Source organism: Charadrius vociferus, unplaced genomic scaffold, assembly GCF_000708025.1.
Source record: "Charadrius vociferus isolate BGI_N301 unplaced genomic scaffold, ASM70802v2 scaffold269, whole genome shotgun sequence".
Taxonomy (NCBI): Eukaryota; Metazoa; Chordata; class Aves; order Charadriiformes; family Charadriidae; genus Charadrius; species Charadrius vociferus.
In genome coordinates, this window is record NW_009660184.1 from 1,562,077 (window position 1) to 1,576,520 (window position 14,444).

The 14,444-nt window shown below is 44.1% G+C and overlaps 1 protein-coding gene across 1 annotated transcript in view; it reads left to right on the forward strand.

Annotated features, from left to right (window-relative positions):
* Window positions 1-860: 860 nt before the first annotated feature.
* Window positions 861-14,444, forward strand: part of TAF1B (TATA box binding protein (TBP)-associated factor, RNA polymerase I, B, 63kDa) — a 150,555-nt gene continuing 136,971 nt past the window's right edge. Inside the window, exons 1-2 of the mRNA XM_009893269.1 lie at window positions 861-962; window positions 2,885-2,929. Coding sequence (XP_009891571.1) covers window positions 861-962; window positions 2,885-2,929 — 147 coding nt within the window. The remainder of the gene's footprint in view (window positions 963-2,884; window positions 2,930-14,444) is intronic.

Below are 14,444 nucleotides of genomic sequence, written 5' to 3' on the forward strand. Positions count from 1 at the left end.
TCTTGTTTTCTTCTACCAGTTGCCACTTGGTCAACATAATAATAAAAAAATCCTGTTCTGAACAAATCTCTCCTTGTCTTTAGCAGCATCCTGCTTTGAGCAAAATCCATCTTGTCTTTATCAGGAGCTCTTGTCTGAGAGAGTGAGGATCCTGCCAAAAACATGCGAGAGATTTGGCTAGAACGAAATGCAAAAAGTCAGTAGTAGACGGGAAAAAAGGCCAGTGTCTGCTTATTTACTCTGTGTGAAGCTTTGTCTTCACTGGAGTTAATTTAGCTTTCACCATGCAGCTCAGAGCAGAGCTTGGCACTTGAGGTTTTCCAGTCCGGTTCGAGTTGACAGTAAGTAGACGGGGTAGCCGAATTGGTGCGTCTGGGGAGCAGACGCACATGTGAGTAAAAAGTGACACATACCACTTGATTAAAGAAATCTGCCTGGTTAGCAGTCCCTGCCAAGGGCCGGCATCACTGGGGGAGGCGACGGGTTTGAAGGGCTTTGTGCGCTTACCCAGTGGGCAGCTGGGGACCTGCCCAGCCCTGGCCCGGCCACCGTCCCCGGACACTGTCCCCAGGCAGGGTCTCACGTCTGGAAGATGGCACCAGCCAGTAGATCTCTCGGTGGGATCACCTGCCCTGTGGGTCTCCGTTGGGTCTCCCTGGTTTTCCCCCAAGAAGTCAGTATCAACAGGCAACCCATGTTTCAGACTGGGGACTTGCTTTAATGTGGATTTTGGTGATTCACACGCCTTCCTTTGTTTCTGCGCTATTTCTGCTGTGTCAACCGCAGCGCAGCAGTTGCATCTAAGGGGCATCTTATTACCATGCAGAGTTTTATACAGAATGAATAATCGAACATCCGCAATGTATTTTAGAGTCAGGCTTGCAAAATCTCCGGTACAGCGAAGGGACTGGCTGCTGCAGGAAGGAAACACCGAGAGCAGCCCTGCCCTGCACAGGGGCCAGGTATTGAATGCGCATATTTTGATGAGAATTTAATGTTCTATGTCTTGCAAAATGTACTCATGGCAGTGCCTGCACAGGTCCAGCCTCTTTTTTTTCCACATTGCAGCATGGAGACTGCATGAAATGAATAGCGAATGCCATGTTATTTCTCATGGTTTCACAAAGCAGAAAGAAATAGCAGTTTGGAAAGGGAGGGAAGTCTTTGTCATGCAGATTAAAGCGCTTGCATTCATACAGGCAGAGACTTTCTTGGCACAGTCTGCGATCTTTCTGCAGCTTTTCTTCTTTGATTAGAAGATTCAACAATGTTATTTCTATTCCCTCCTCAGTATAGGTGTCTGGCATGAGCTTACATTTCATTCAGAGACTACATTAACTGCACAATGGTTCTATTTATAAACGATTTACTAGAGAGCACAATTAGAAAAATATAGGTGGTGTGAAAAAGAGCGATCACCCTTTGCTCTCGGTGGTTATGACAATATTTGCCTCTTGCACAGCATACGGTTGCGATCCCAGGGTGGTAGGGCACCTTGTAAACATTAAGTACAAATGTAATGTCCTGACTTTTAGACTGTCTTTACCGGATAGTAAAAATAGAAAATGTTCTTACTTTGCATAGCGAACTCAAGCTGTCCACCTGTGTGTAAGATACTAATGGCAATAAGGCAGGGTTGTACCCACCCTGAGACAGTTACTGGGAGGAAATCCCCACTGGAAGCTGGTGAAGAGAATGACCTTCGCCAGCTACACAGAAGTAAATGTCACCTGCATCTTCCCTCCCAGGGGTTTTCCATTTTAACATATATACGTGCTGCAAGATATGTTGACGCTCATTGACTTCAGGCAAACCTGAGGGTGCTCATCACTCCTGAACCCATCAAGCTCTGAGGAACAAAATTTCAGAGGTGGTCAAGCATCCTAAAGGTTAAGCACTTCGAAGATGCTAAGTGCTACAGAGAATCTGGCAGAATACTGACCCTGCAGGTCAGTGGCACAAGCGGGAGGACAAGCCTGGAGGCCGGTCCTGCTTCCCAGTCCCCAGCTCAGCCCATGCACCAACTCTGTTGCTTGGTCTCCCACTGCAAAGTGATTGCTTAGACATTTACTCCATACAACAATGCCCCTTGAGAATTGTAACACATGAAAAATACAGGGATGTTGTCCAAGTAATTTCTTCTGTACGCCTTTTTCAAGTTATTTAAAAAACAAGTCCCTGACATAATTCCAAATGTATGTAAAATCACACAAACTACTGTAATACAAGACTGACCCTATATGAAGAATGTCCATATCCATCAGCAGAGCCTGCTGCACCCTATTGTTTGAACAACAGGATCTGTTACAGGTTTGTCTTTGTGGGTGCAAAAATAAAAAAAACCTACCACCTTACTAGCGCCTTTTCTTGGCAAATATTGAATTACTTTTATTAATAGTTTCTGATAACTTCTCCAGTGAAAATGATGCAAATGCCTGTCAGGGAGTGCTCCCAGTCTGCTGAGCTTATGAACTTTTTTATAAAACAAAAGCATCCAGCACCTTTGCTTTGGTTCCCACTACAAGATTTTCACCATGATGGGCCAGATGCTAGCTTTCTGGATGTTGCCGAAATGACTTTTTCTTAGGAAATTCATTAATTTCCATCTCATACTAATTGCCCTAAGTTAGCCCCAAGTTAGAACAAGAAGCACTGAGCAAAGAAGTCCTGCTTTTCTTTTTGCAGAGATCAAGATCGACACAATAGCATCACATATTCTTTATTATAGTGCAAAACACTATATGTAACTCTTTTTAGAGGAGGATGCTTCTGCATTTATCTGGATTTTTACAGCTTCTGAGCAGTTCAGGGAGGGAATAAATGAGAAGGAACTGCAGAAACTAAGAGCCATGATTTTTCCCTACTGTGTATTTTTCATTTTTAGAGCATCGAATTGCCTACTGAAAAAGGATTTGAACAAGATGTGCAAGTAGGTGCAGTTGAAAAATTATGGCACCAGTTTAAGTGCCATGTCCTGAAGTCAGCTGGTTGCTCTCAAATATAGCACCTGGCTTCTGTGGTCTATAACAGGAGAGAAGCCAACCAACCGGCCAAGGACTCCAGCATTAGAAAACTGGTCTGGATCATTGTCACCTCCAAATCTCTTCTCAGAAAACTGAAGTCAAAATTAAACTCATTTAGAAGGCATTTGTTGTCAACATTTTATTCTAGTCAAATGTTTCTTTAATTATTTCAAAGCATGTCTTTCTATTTTTATCACTACTGATCAACCAAAAAAAATCAATTTGTGTGTTAAATTAAAGAACTTCCCATTGAATCGAATTAGTTTTTAGCAAGACTCATTTATAACTCCCAGGACAGCTAAAACACCTGCCTTGTAGCAGATAATAGTTTCTTTTGCTTAATAAGCACAGATGTCCTGGAATGCAAGAGGATAAGGATTTGGGGGGACTTATCTTGTGGGTTCAAATAACAGTTCTTTTACTGGGTATTTGTGGTTGTTTTTAAATAACGGAAAGAAAAGTAAGACAAGAGAACATTATTTTGTATTAAAGGTGGGGGATCTAATCCAAATCCAGTGAAATGCAGAGCTTTTTCCCCTGTGTAGGGTGAGCCAGGCTATTCGCTGCAAAATGCAGCATTTTGTCAAGGCAGTCCCCATCCCACAGCTTGATTCAGTGCTGGAGCTGCCTGCCGGATCGATACCCCAAACTGTTTTACTGATGATCTCTTTCTGTGGATGGGGATCATGATCCTGTTGTCATTTGCATTTCCAGGCTGTATTGGGGAACCACTGGGTTGAGTTGGGAGATCTGTGATAGCAGTGGGCATCTTTCCCTGGAGGGACCGGTACCCGCAGTGCGATGGTGCGAGGGCTGGGGCAGGTAGCAGAGCCCCACTGGCACTCCAGGGATGCCACCCAAAGGACATGGGGCATCCTCAGCAGGCGTCACACAGCAGGCCTGAGACCTAAACCGATGGACAGCTGTGCAGTTTCATATGGTTTCAAGGCACGTTCTTTCATGCAAATTTTTTAATAACCTAATTTGCTTACTTGCAACTGACTTGCTAACAGCCGTAAACCGCCTTTAAAAACAATATGAATTTTGTGCTGCTGAAAGGCAGCCCTGGTGACTGAACTTATTGCTCCTGCTTCAGGGAATGATCAGCAAAAACCTTCCCCTCGCACTGCTGGCAGCCTGCCGCAGCTCTGGCCAGCAGGACCACTGCCTTTGAAGTATGAGGCCAAGTTACTTGGAAAAAGTGCGGGGCTCCTCAGAGTCTCATCTCACCCCAGGTTTATTGCACAGGCAGCGGACTGGAAAGATTGTTAACACCAGCTGAATGTGCTGGGATGGCAGCGGCTGACCTGCAGGCTCTGAGGCTTGTTTGCACCACGCTGGGATGTTCAGGTACTTGCTACGCGCTATGTTACCCTTTCTAAAGTGGAGCTTGTTTTCTAGAAAAGGAAATTTATTAAACCTCAAGCTGATCATAGTTTAGGCTGAAGAAAGGCTTCCACTCCCCACACTGTAAAGATCTCTCCTATGGTACATTCAGTTTATCATGGGTTGACTCCTGCACACTTACAAGCAAGCATTAGATCCACAGCTTTCACCCTACCCCTAAGAGCAGACCCTGAAAAAGGCTTACGAGTAGTTGTGAACCAGCACCGGAATGCCAGGCCTGGGGACATCTGGGTCCTGCCTCTACTCGGACACTGGGACTTCGGGCGAAATGTGTCCAAGAGCAAAGGTGGCTCTTGTTTGGGTCACATGCAGGCTGTAAATCTGGGAGTTTCTTGTGAGTAAATCATGGAGTAAATCCACAGAGAGACCCGTACCTGTGGCCTGACCTCTAGACAGGACTCATAAACCTTCATAAATTCTCTGTGCAGGTCTTCTGAAGGGCCATGGTTCCTTCTACAGTGGTGCAAAGCCTTTCCCTCTGCAGCTTCCCCTGTCGGTTCCCACGCTCCAGCTGGGGCTGCGGGCTGGTCCCCTCCTGACTCCCTTTTCTAGCATTCCAGTTATTTTGTCTGCTCAGTGAGCAAGTGATGTCTGCCTCTCCCTCCTTATCAGAGCCCATGAAATGCGTGTGAGTGTGGAGACCCGGACTCAGAGCGCCGGACAGCCGGTCTGTAAGCAGGGAGCCCTCCTACACCCACCCTTGAGGAGATGGGGTCTCCCCCTGCGCTGGTTGAGGAAGGCAGAACACATGTGAGTCTGCACAGAGATGCTCAAGGGGCTGAATTCCCTCAGTATTTGTGTTTTGGGGTGGCTAATAATGATATCTAAGGAGATGCAAACTGTGATTAAATCTTGTGTCCGACACTGCAAAATAATGTCCATGTACAAAACTGAAAGCAAAGACAACCCTTCTTGAGACTCTCTATAGTTGTAATGATCTTTGGAACAGCAGCAAGGGAACGAAAATCATTATGTTGTTGTTGATTTTTTCTTTAATGAATGTCCTCCATTGAAGGACGTTATCACAACAGAGATTTGGCAGTGAAGGTGAGTTGAAGCTGAAAGACCAGATGCTCAGGTGGTGTAAAATGGCTTTAGCTTTGTGGAAATCAGTGGAGCTTCATTGCTTTACCCTTTACAATCTGATTCATAAGCCCCAACACCTTGTCTCCAGTTTCTAACTGCTAAAATCACTTTTTCTCTTAAATAACACTTTTAGGGTGTTATAAAAGAACTTCCACTAAATTAAACAAACAGAAAATTAAAACCTTGTGAACTAACAGATTTAACGCTCTGATTTATCCTAATTCAGTCCTTGGGCAGATTGCTTTGAGGAAATGTTAAGACACGAAACAAGGGAGAGGATTTTAAATGAAAACCCAGCTGGATCACATAACCAGACCTTTCTTACTTAAAAAAAAACCCACCACTTTTGTTTTTAAAAGTAATTATGTGATACAAACTTTTCTCGTTTGCTGATATCTCAGAGCCAGCCCTGAGATAAAGGCTTACCTAATGCATTGGGTTTTTTCCCAGACCACGCCTGTCACATCCCATCAGCACCGTGAGGTTCTTCCCGTCTCCTTCCCCACCTGGTTCTGTTGTAGTAGGTGGCTGAGGGGGGTGGAGGTGGAAGCTCTCCAAGCCTGGCAGCGCTGTGCCTTGCTTGCTGCTGGCCCCTTGCCCAGTGGCCACCACATCTTCTCCCTTGGTCTCATCATCGTGGAGTTTGCCGTTCCTGTAGATTATTCCCGTGTCTTGTGTTTGCTTGATATTACCTGTTTTTTCCTCAGTATCTCAGATGAGGTTAGACCCCCTGTGACAGTCCTCAGCGCTGCCTGTATTGTAGATACAAGACCCCACCACATGGATCAGGTCAGTCTCTCTCATGTCCTGTGTTATCGCCCCAAGCACAACTCTGCTGTCAGCTTGCTTGTCTCACCACCTTATCCCCAGATAATCCTCACCTTCAGCAGAACTTGGCCTGACCATCCCTTCAAAAAACGTAACCGGAAGGGATGAATAGATTTCATACCCCAATTTTTCCTAAGAATCTAGTAAGCAAAGCTAGACTTGAGGGTCTCAGCATACCTTGCACAGTTTGGAGTGGATGCAATAACACAATTATTGTGCAAGTGCAGACAACCACTTTTGGACCAGGTGACACCCAGAGGCCTCTTCCAACCTCAGCTGTTCTGTGAACCTGTGCTGAGAGTCTGGCGCCATGCAGTTGCAGAAATGCAAGCGCAACCTCCATGTAGCATGTGCTTGCAGAGGGCTTGATCCTCCGTCAGGGTGAAGAAAGTGGCTGTGCTGAGGAGGGGGCACAGCAGGTGGGCTCCCAGTCTGTGATGGTGCTGTACAGGAAGCCTCACACAGAGAATTCAGTTTCCCCGTCCCCTCGTCCTGGTCTGAGATATTCATAACTGTTCTTTTCCTCCCTGCGTAAGGATGATGTCATTGCAATCACCATGACATCATTTTCCTGAAGGGTTGCTGACGTGGAGGGGAAAGAGGAGTGAGCCTTGCTCATGCCGTACCCGCCCAAGAGAGTTTGCTGCCGGCAATTCTTGTGAGCGCTGACGCAGAGTGAAAATGTCAGCAGCCCTCATAAAAATTTGATATAGCAGTTTTTGCACTTCACCATCCTGAAAGCAAAGATCAAAAAGGAATTGAACCCACCGGTGGATGAAACGGTAAGGCTGGAGCAAACTGAATTTGAACACTGTCAGGTTTATTTCTATGGTATTTTTAATTGAAGATTAAGTAAGTAAGTAAATAAATAAATAAATAATATTTCCTGTAATTGCTGGCCAATATAAAAAAAAATCTTGGCTTTTGTCCCTGGGAAACCATCTGTCTTATACCTAGCAGGAGTTTGCACCTAAGTAATCTTTTTCCTTTTTTTTTTTTTTGTCTGCTTGTAGTATGAGTTATCCCTTATCCTGGATTTCGTCCATCTTTGCCTCTTGTGAGGCTGAGCCAGTCACATATGTCAGGTTTCAGCAGGCAGCAGGCTGCCTGCCCAGGTAGCAGATTTAATGAAAATTCTCTCTTTTCCCATCCAAGGAAACCAGTTATCATCTCGTGTGCGTGCAGGAAAGGCGTGATAGTTTCTGAGGCCAGGAGCTGTCTGATAGGTGACAGACCCCTGGCAAAGGGCTGCCAGGGACAGCGGTGCGCTTGTGAGTGTCCTGTCCTGCCTGGATCCTGAGGATTTACTGTACTTGATGACATCTTTGTGAACATCCCCTTCATTTCTATTTCCTACCTCAATAGACTATCCTTGTTGTCACACAAAAGCAGGCAAACTATTAGTACCACAACTGAACTGTAAACTGCACCTATGTGCCTATATGTGTACAACTAGAAACACCACAACCCTCAAATATTTTTTTTTTCCAGATTTTTCTGATTTTTCTCTTCTCCAGAACTGCCCCAGTCTGAGGGTTTCTTCCTCAGGAACTTAAGAGGTGAGGCTCAAAATTCATTCTATTGAGTTGATTGATTTTAGCATGCCAGGTTTGCATCTTACTCATCTTCCTTTGGTTTTTAAGACCAGGAGTTGCTCTAATAAAGGAGAGGTCCTTTGCACCAGGATACCCCTAATCACAACGAGGTGGTCCCTGCTGGAAAGGGAGGAATTACCTCCCTTGTTGTAGGTACTTTGGGGCAGGGAGAGAGCTGGAACAACAGTGTGGGCTAAAAGTCACAAGACAATAATGATTAAAAAAGGAGGGTGTGAGAGTGTTTTGTTTATTTTTAATGTCATTATTTGTGAAGAGGAATGGTGAGCAGTACTCGAGGCCCATACATGCTCTGCTTGCAGGTAGGGGATTGGTCAGGAAGGTCGCCCTGCTGGGAGACGGGACGGTGACCCAAGTCCTTACACCCGAGCTCACCAGTGCCACGGGTGTTTACAGTTTTGCAGACTGCCCCCGCTCTGGCCATGGCAGTAGCTCACAAGCATTGTGGGGCACATGCGAGGGACAGCAAAGTCAGGAGGTTACCAACTTGACTGTATAGATGAACCTTGGTCTTACCTCTCCCATCCCACAACATACAGCATCAATCATCTAAAGAATTCGACTCAGAGTCTTCACTGTTATTGCAGTTATAACAACTACCCTAAAGTAAGACTAAATAAAGCCATGTCACTGTGATCTAGTTTAAAGTTGAATTATTCATTCTTGCCAAAGTGTTTGATGCACAGGTGGTGGGATTCCCTGTGGCAGCCTGACACAGAGTGACTCCAATGTGAGTGTTGTCCAGCTCAGTCCCACTGTAATGTTTCCAGTTCTTTTAGCCCAATAAAAAACATTAGGCACTGAAGACACAGTCCAGCCATAATCCAGTCCAGCCACAGCAAAGCTCAGCCAGCTGGCTCATAAAACTGCAGTTCAGGGGTCAGAAAGGCTCATCAGAAATAAATTAAGGGTATGAGAAGAAAGACGTAGAAGGAGAGAAGGAAACTAAGTCATGAAATGCAAACTCCAAGAATGATTTCTACTTTGTTCCGGGGCTTCAAGTGGGGCAAGAATGCTGTGGCACCAGCGAGAGAGACCTCTGCGGAGCAACTAGTTGGGCAGGGTCACCCAGGACTATGTCATGTTGAGTTCTGAGTATCGCCAAAGATGGAGACTCCACAAGCCCTCTGGGCAACCTATTCCAGTGTTCAACCATCCTTACAGTAAAAAAAAAAGTCTTTTTCTTACGTTTAAACAGAATTTCCTGTGTTTCAGTTTGTGCCCATTGCCTCCATCACTGGGCACCACAGAGGAGCGTCTGGCTCCATCTTCTTTATTCCCTCCCCATCAGATATTTAAAGATATTGATAGGATCCCCCTGAGCCTTCTCTTCTGCAGGCTGAAAGTCCCACCCTTCTCAGCCTCTCCTTGTATTGCAGGTCCTCCAGTCCCTTCATCACCTTTATGGCCCTCACTGGACTTGCTCCAGTATGTCCACATCTCCCTTGTACCAGAGAGACTCTCAGCTTCCAGGTTCTGTAACAGCAGCCTGGGTTTTCCTTCACAAATCCTCTGCATGCCATCAAATTACAGAATAGCCATTGCTCAACGCAGTAATTTTTGAAAGAAATTATTTCAGAGGCAAAGCCATTTTAGGCTTAAATTTAACTTCTACATGGGAGTGGAAAGGTGTCTGGGTAATGGCAGCACTGGCATATGCAGGTTCACATAGAGACTTCACGGTTTTGTTGACTGCACATCTGTGCACAAATAACCAAAGCACTAATAATGTGTGCAAGGGAACAGAGGCCAGTTGGAAACCTGTATAATTTTGACAGAGCACAGAGCAGAGACTTGTTTTTCTCTGGCCATGTGTTTCATCCCACTAGCCCATTTTGGTTATCCTTGAATAGACCTTGATCTTTTAAAAATGTACTTGATATTCGAATTATTTGGCCAGTGGTTGAGTAAATACATTTCCTCCTAGAATTTGCTCGTGTTCTCCAAGATAATCCATTGTTCATGCTGCAGAAAAAGTCACCCACCTCATACAATGTGATTTTTGCTTTCTGAGCATCCAACTGCCAATTCATTCATGCATTTCAGTTTGGCAAAGCAGCAATTTCCTGCAAGCCATATGATCAATGTGTATCTCCAGAAGTAGTTATGATGCTTTTCCTACGGATGCGTTTGCAAAAAGTTAGTTTGTAGAAACATAAATCGAAAGTGAACAAAGTGTTGTGTGTCATCTAAGCATCAAAAGGTGGAAGTGGGATAAGATCTAAGCATTATATACCTGTGAAAGCTGTACGAGCTCTCTTTTATTACAAAACAAAGCATCAGTGACTGTGTGGTTACTCCTACCTACCAGGGCAGTCCCAGAGCTCTCGCACAGCGGACCCCCAGCACATCTGTGTCATCCGTTGAACAACACCGCAGCTCTTTTGTCAGGCTCATCAACCTGATCAAAGTCCGTCTTTTTGGTGGCCCCTTATAGCAACACAAATATAATTACTTTAATATTTATTCCAACATTTTTTTCCAGTACAGAAGGTAGATAATATTTGTACCTAGTAAGGCTATTTGGACTTAAAGACTAGCCTCAAGGCATTTGTGAACTTACACATACAAAGGAGAAGGTTTATTCCTGAAAAATATCACTGTTACAATACAGAAGAGTGGCACTAAAATGTAGTCATCTCCAAAAGAAAAAGGATAGTGCTTCTCCGTGGTCAGGGTAAGGAAGGAGGAAAGGTCCCACTTCATTGTATGACATGGAATAAGCAGTCCAATATCTTTGTGGGCAAAGGTGTCCTATCAAGTCTCTTCTGTGGAATTCTCTAAGTCTTTCCATTTCCACCTTTGTGACAGAAAGAAGAATTCAACTGACTTCTGTTTTCCTCTTCTTTAAAATGAAGATATGGTTGCACTATGTTAATTAAAGATTTGATCTTTTGCAAATGTATCAGGGATATTAAAAGCCTGGTACAAAAATGGTACAAAAATGTTGGCTTAAGTTTTGTGTATTTATCTACCACCTAGTACAGAGTGATGCAGGTGTGTTGCTGGGAGCACGAGGTGCCATGCTATACAAATAATGATCACTCGTAACAGCCACTTATTTTAGGGGTTGTTTTATCACTGTAGTTAAAATGACTAAGCACTTTGAAACTTAGGCCAAGCTTTGGAGGTGTTGCAAATTTCAGTGAAGTTTGATGGATACTTTGATGAAGTCAAATGATATGCAATTACTATTATGAATAAAACAAGAACATTTTTTCATATTTGGCTTAGTACAGGATCTAAAAGGCTCCAGAGTACGTGTTGGGGAACAAATTCTTGGTTCCTTCCTCATTTTTCACTCTGTCATGCTTCCACTGAACTGGATGAGGATCCTACCAATGCCCTTGTGTCATTTTGAACTTTCCAGCTCCCACTGGCACCGCTTTACATAGCACAAAGCAATTTGTTTCCATTAAAAAGGACATTAAGGTGATGTAGCTGAAATTGTTCTGTGCCCTAAATCTATATAATTTGTTGCTTTTGAGCTGTTCGGCTCAGCTTCCATTACCACAGACTGACATCAACAAACCATTTCATCTTCCAGGCCTGTCACATCAAGTATTTTTTACAGCACTGTTATAACTTCATTTCAGAAAGTGACTGTGACAAAGAAGGGGCTGCATTAGATTCAGTGTCAATACCAATCTGATTTGCTTCTCAGAAATTTCATTAGCCAAAAATAAATTAGAAAGTGACATGTGTACAGCATAAGTAGTTCAAAACCACTGAGAAATGAAGCCCTTTGACAAAGCAGTGCAGCTTCTTATGCGTACCCCAGCAGAAGCATCCTTGGCCACTGATAATTCCTTAGTGGTGGCATGACCATTGCTGGTCCCATCCTCTCTCTGCTCTTATCAGCTGCCAGGAAAATCTTTGTTTTCAGACCTAGGTTGTCTGTAGAGAGGTGGCTGCTTCTCAAGTGATTGGGCAAACTCTGGTTTAAATAATAGGAGATTAAAAACCAGTGAAAGCAGCAGCATCGAGTAAGAGGGATGCAGGCTTTGGTGGGGGGGAGTGTGGGAAAAAGCCTCAGTGCCCAGCACAGTGCAAGGGCTGCTGATAGTTTCTGTGGGTCAGGAGGCACTGGAAGGCACTAAGACAAACATATTCAGCTTCTCTATGCTTTCCTTAACACAATGCATTGTTTCTACTGCCTCTCTGACCACTAGACATCTCTTTTGCCTTTTTTAACCACATTGAGTGCATTGCACTGGTTGCTCCAGGGTCACTTCTTCTAAGATGCAGTTCTAAGGGCTGACCTACCTTGCTTGGGTCAGACCAGCTTTGAACTTGACTGCCTTGAATTTGACTGTGAATTTAAATGCCTTGCTTTTGAAAAGTCTCTGTTTGCTACGTGATCCAGATCTTTCTGTCCTCCCAAACATTTGCTGCATTTGAAATTTTACCAACAGTGATTTTGTCGTATGGATAATGGATAAAAATTTTGGAGAGGTACCAAGCTCCTGCTGATCCTCCTAAGATCCCATAGATAACAAATCTGTTTGATGAAGAAAATGCTTTTTGAGCTGTTTATTAGTCACTTCTTAATCCACTTAATGCTTTATTAATATTGTATATTGATAATTCCTAATCAGAATGACAATATGGTGCTCAGAAAAAAACCTCACAAAAATGTCTTTGCTATAAATGTCTTTGTTATAAATCAAACACATAATCTCCTCAAAGAATTAAATCTTCTCATTGGCAGGTCTTATCTTCCATAATTGTATTTCCACTCTTGTCCTTCATCAGCTTTTTTACTTTTTTGTCTAATAGCACAACTCACTGTCCTTCAGTTGTTGAAGAGTGCTAACCTGCTGGTTTTGAATTTGTTACTACAACAGCCCTCTCCTAGACCTCACAACCTGCTGAGGAAGCCGAGGTTTATCCAACAGTTAGCACCAGCAAAGTGGACATCCTGCCTTTTTATTTTCACCTGCCCTGCCAGCTATGACCTTTTCTTCTAGGTACTTAGTTTTCTTTAGAAATTTCCTATGTTTTATAATACTGTGCCACAGAAAGCATAAAATAGGGCAGGGGAAATATCTAATTGGTGTATTCTGTACATTCTTTACTGACATTTAAAGGGCATTTCAGCTGTGGCCATATAGTCACACAGTTTTGGCACTAGCACTCATGGGACAGCAGGGTGTCCCTGGGGACACTGCAAAGCCTCACACCAGCACAGCACATGTGACCTTGCTCACACTGGTTTTACCATCAGTGGGTTCCATCCAAGTCAATGTTTCTCAAACCTGTTGAACGTACAACCTTGCTTTGACTCATTCACCTAGGTACGGCTCCCCTGAGCACAGCTCCCCCAGGTTAACAGCCAAACTCAACGTGTTTCTGCCCAGAGCCAGTCCATACCTCGCTGATCACTTCCATTTAAAGTAACCTTACATAACACAGAGCTTGCATTCACACACTGCGGATGCTCCAAAATCACGCCTAATACCTGCTCACCCACTCTCAGACGAGGCAGCAGCAGTTCGGTTTCTCCACAACACAGAATAAGAAACGTCTCTCGTTTCTGTGTGAAGTGTCTATACTGCCAACTACCTTCCACTGCTCGCAGGTGCTCAGCACACCCGTGGTGAGGATGAAGTGCATACTTTACCTGCAGAAAGTGCAGGCTACCTGTCTTTTTTCCCAGACCCTGAGAGGGCTGAGCGACTGCCCTTTCTCTGTGCGTCTGTACCTCGCAGATGAATCCTGGTGAGTGGAAGAGGTGGCCGAGACCCATCCCAGGAATGGTGGACCGTAGCTCGCTTTTGCACCAATCCGTGCATCATGACATAAAGGAAGCCTGTGAAAAGGTGCTTGCACAGTCGCCAAGCTCACAGAGGCTGGCATGTGGCAATTTGGCTGAGAGTGAGACCTGCAAAGTTATTTACAAGTTCAAGTACCAAAACCCACCATTTTTTAATTTTCCAACACATAACAAACAAATCTTGTCTTCTTATCTTAAAAATTAATAATCTATACTGTTCTTTTTTGTATGACTTTGTTCACTTGATCCTCCACTGCGTTAAGCACACTTCAGACACCACACAATACCAACTTTTTTATTAAGGTCCCTGCCAGCCAGAAAGCGTTAGGACCAACTCTGCACTGCTGGTTGGTTGGTCAGCAGGTTGTCTCTGCCCATGTCTGGAAGGAGAGATAAACATTGTGCAGGCCATAGGCTGCTGTAGATCAAAAAGATGTCAAGACAAGCAAGAAGATCATAATTTCTCACTGTTGCCATAGAAATCCTCTGTTTTAAGAAGTGCCTGTTCCTTCTGTGACCTGGGTTAGCACACCCTCATGTCATTTAGTCCCCTGTGAGCTTGACTTACATTTCTACTAGGTTCACACTACTGACAGGACTGCAGAACAATATTTAGAACTATGAAGAAGTTAAAGCACAGAAAAAATAAGGTGACTGATAGTGGATGTTCAGGAAAGGGCACAGAAGTGTGAAAGGTGTAGGAGAACTTCC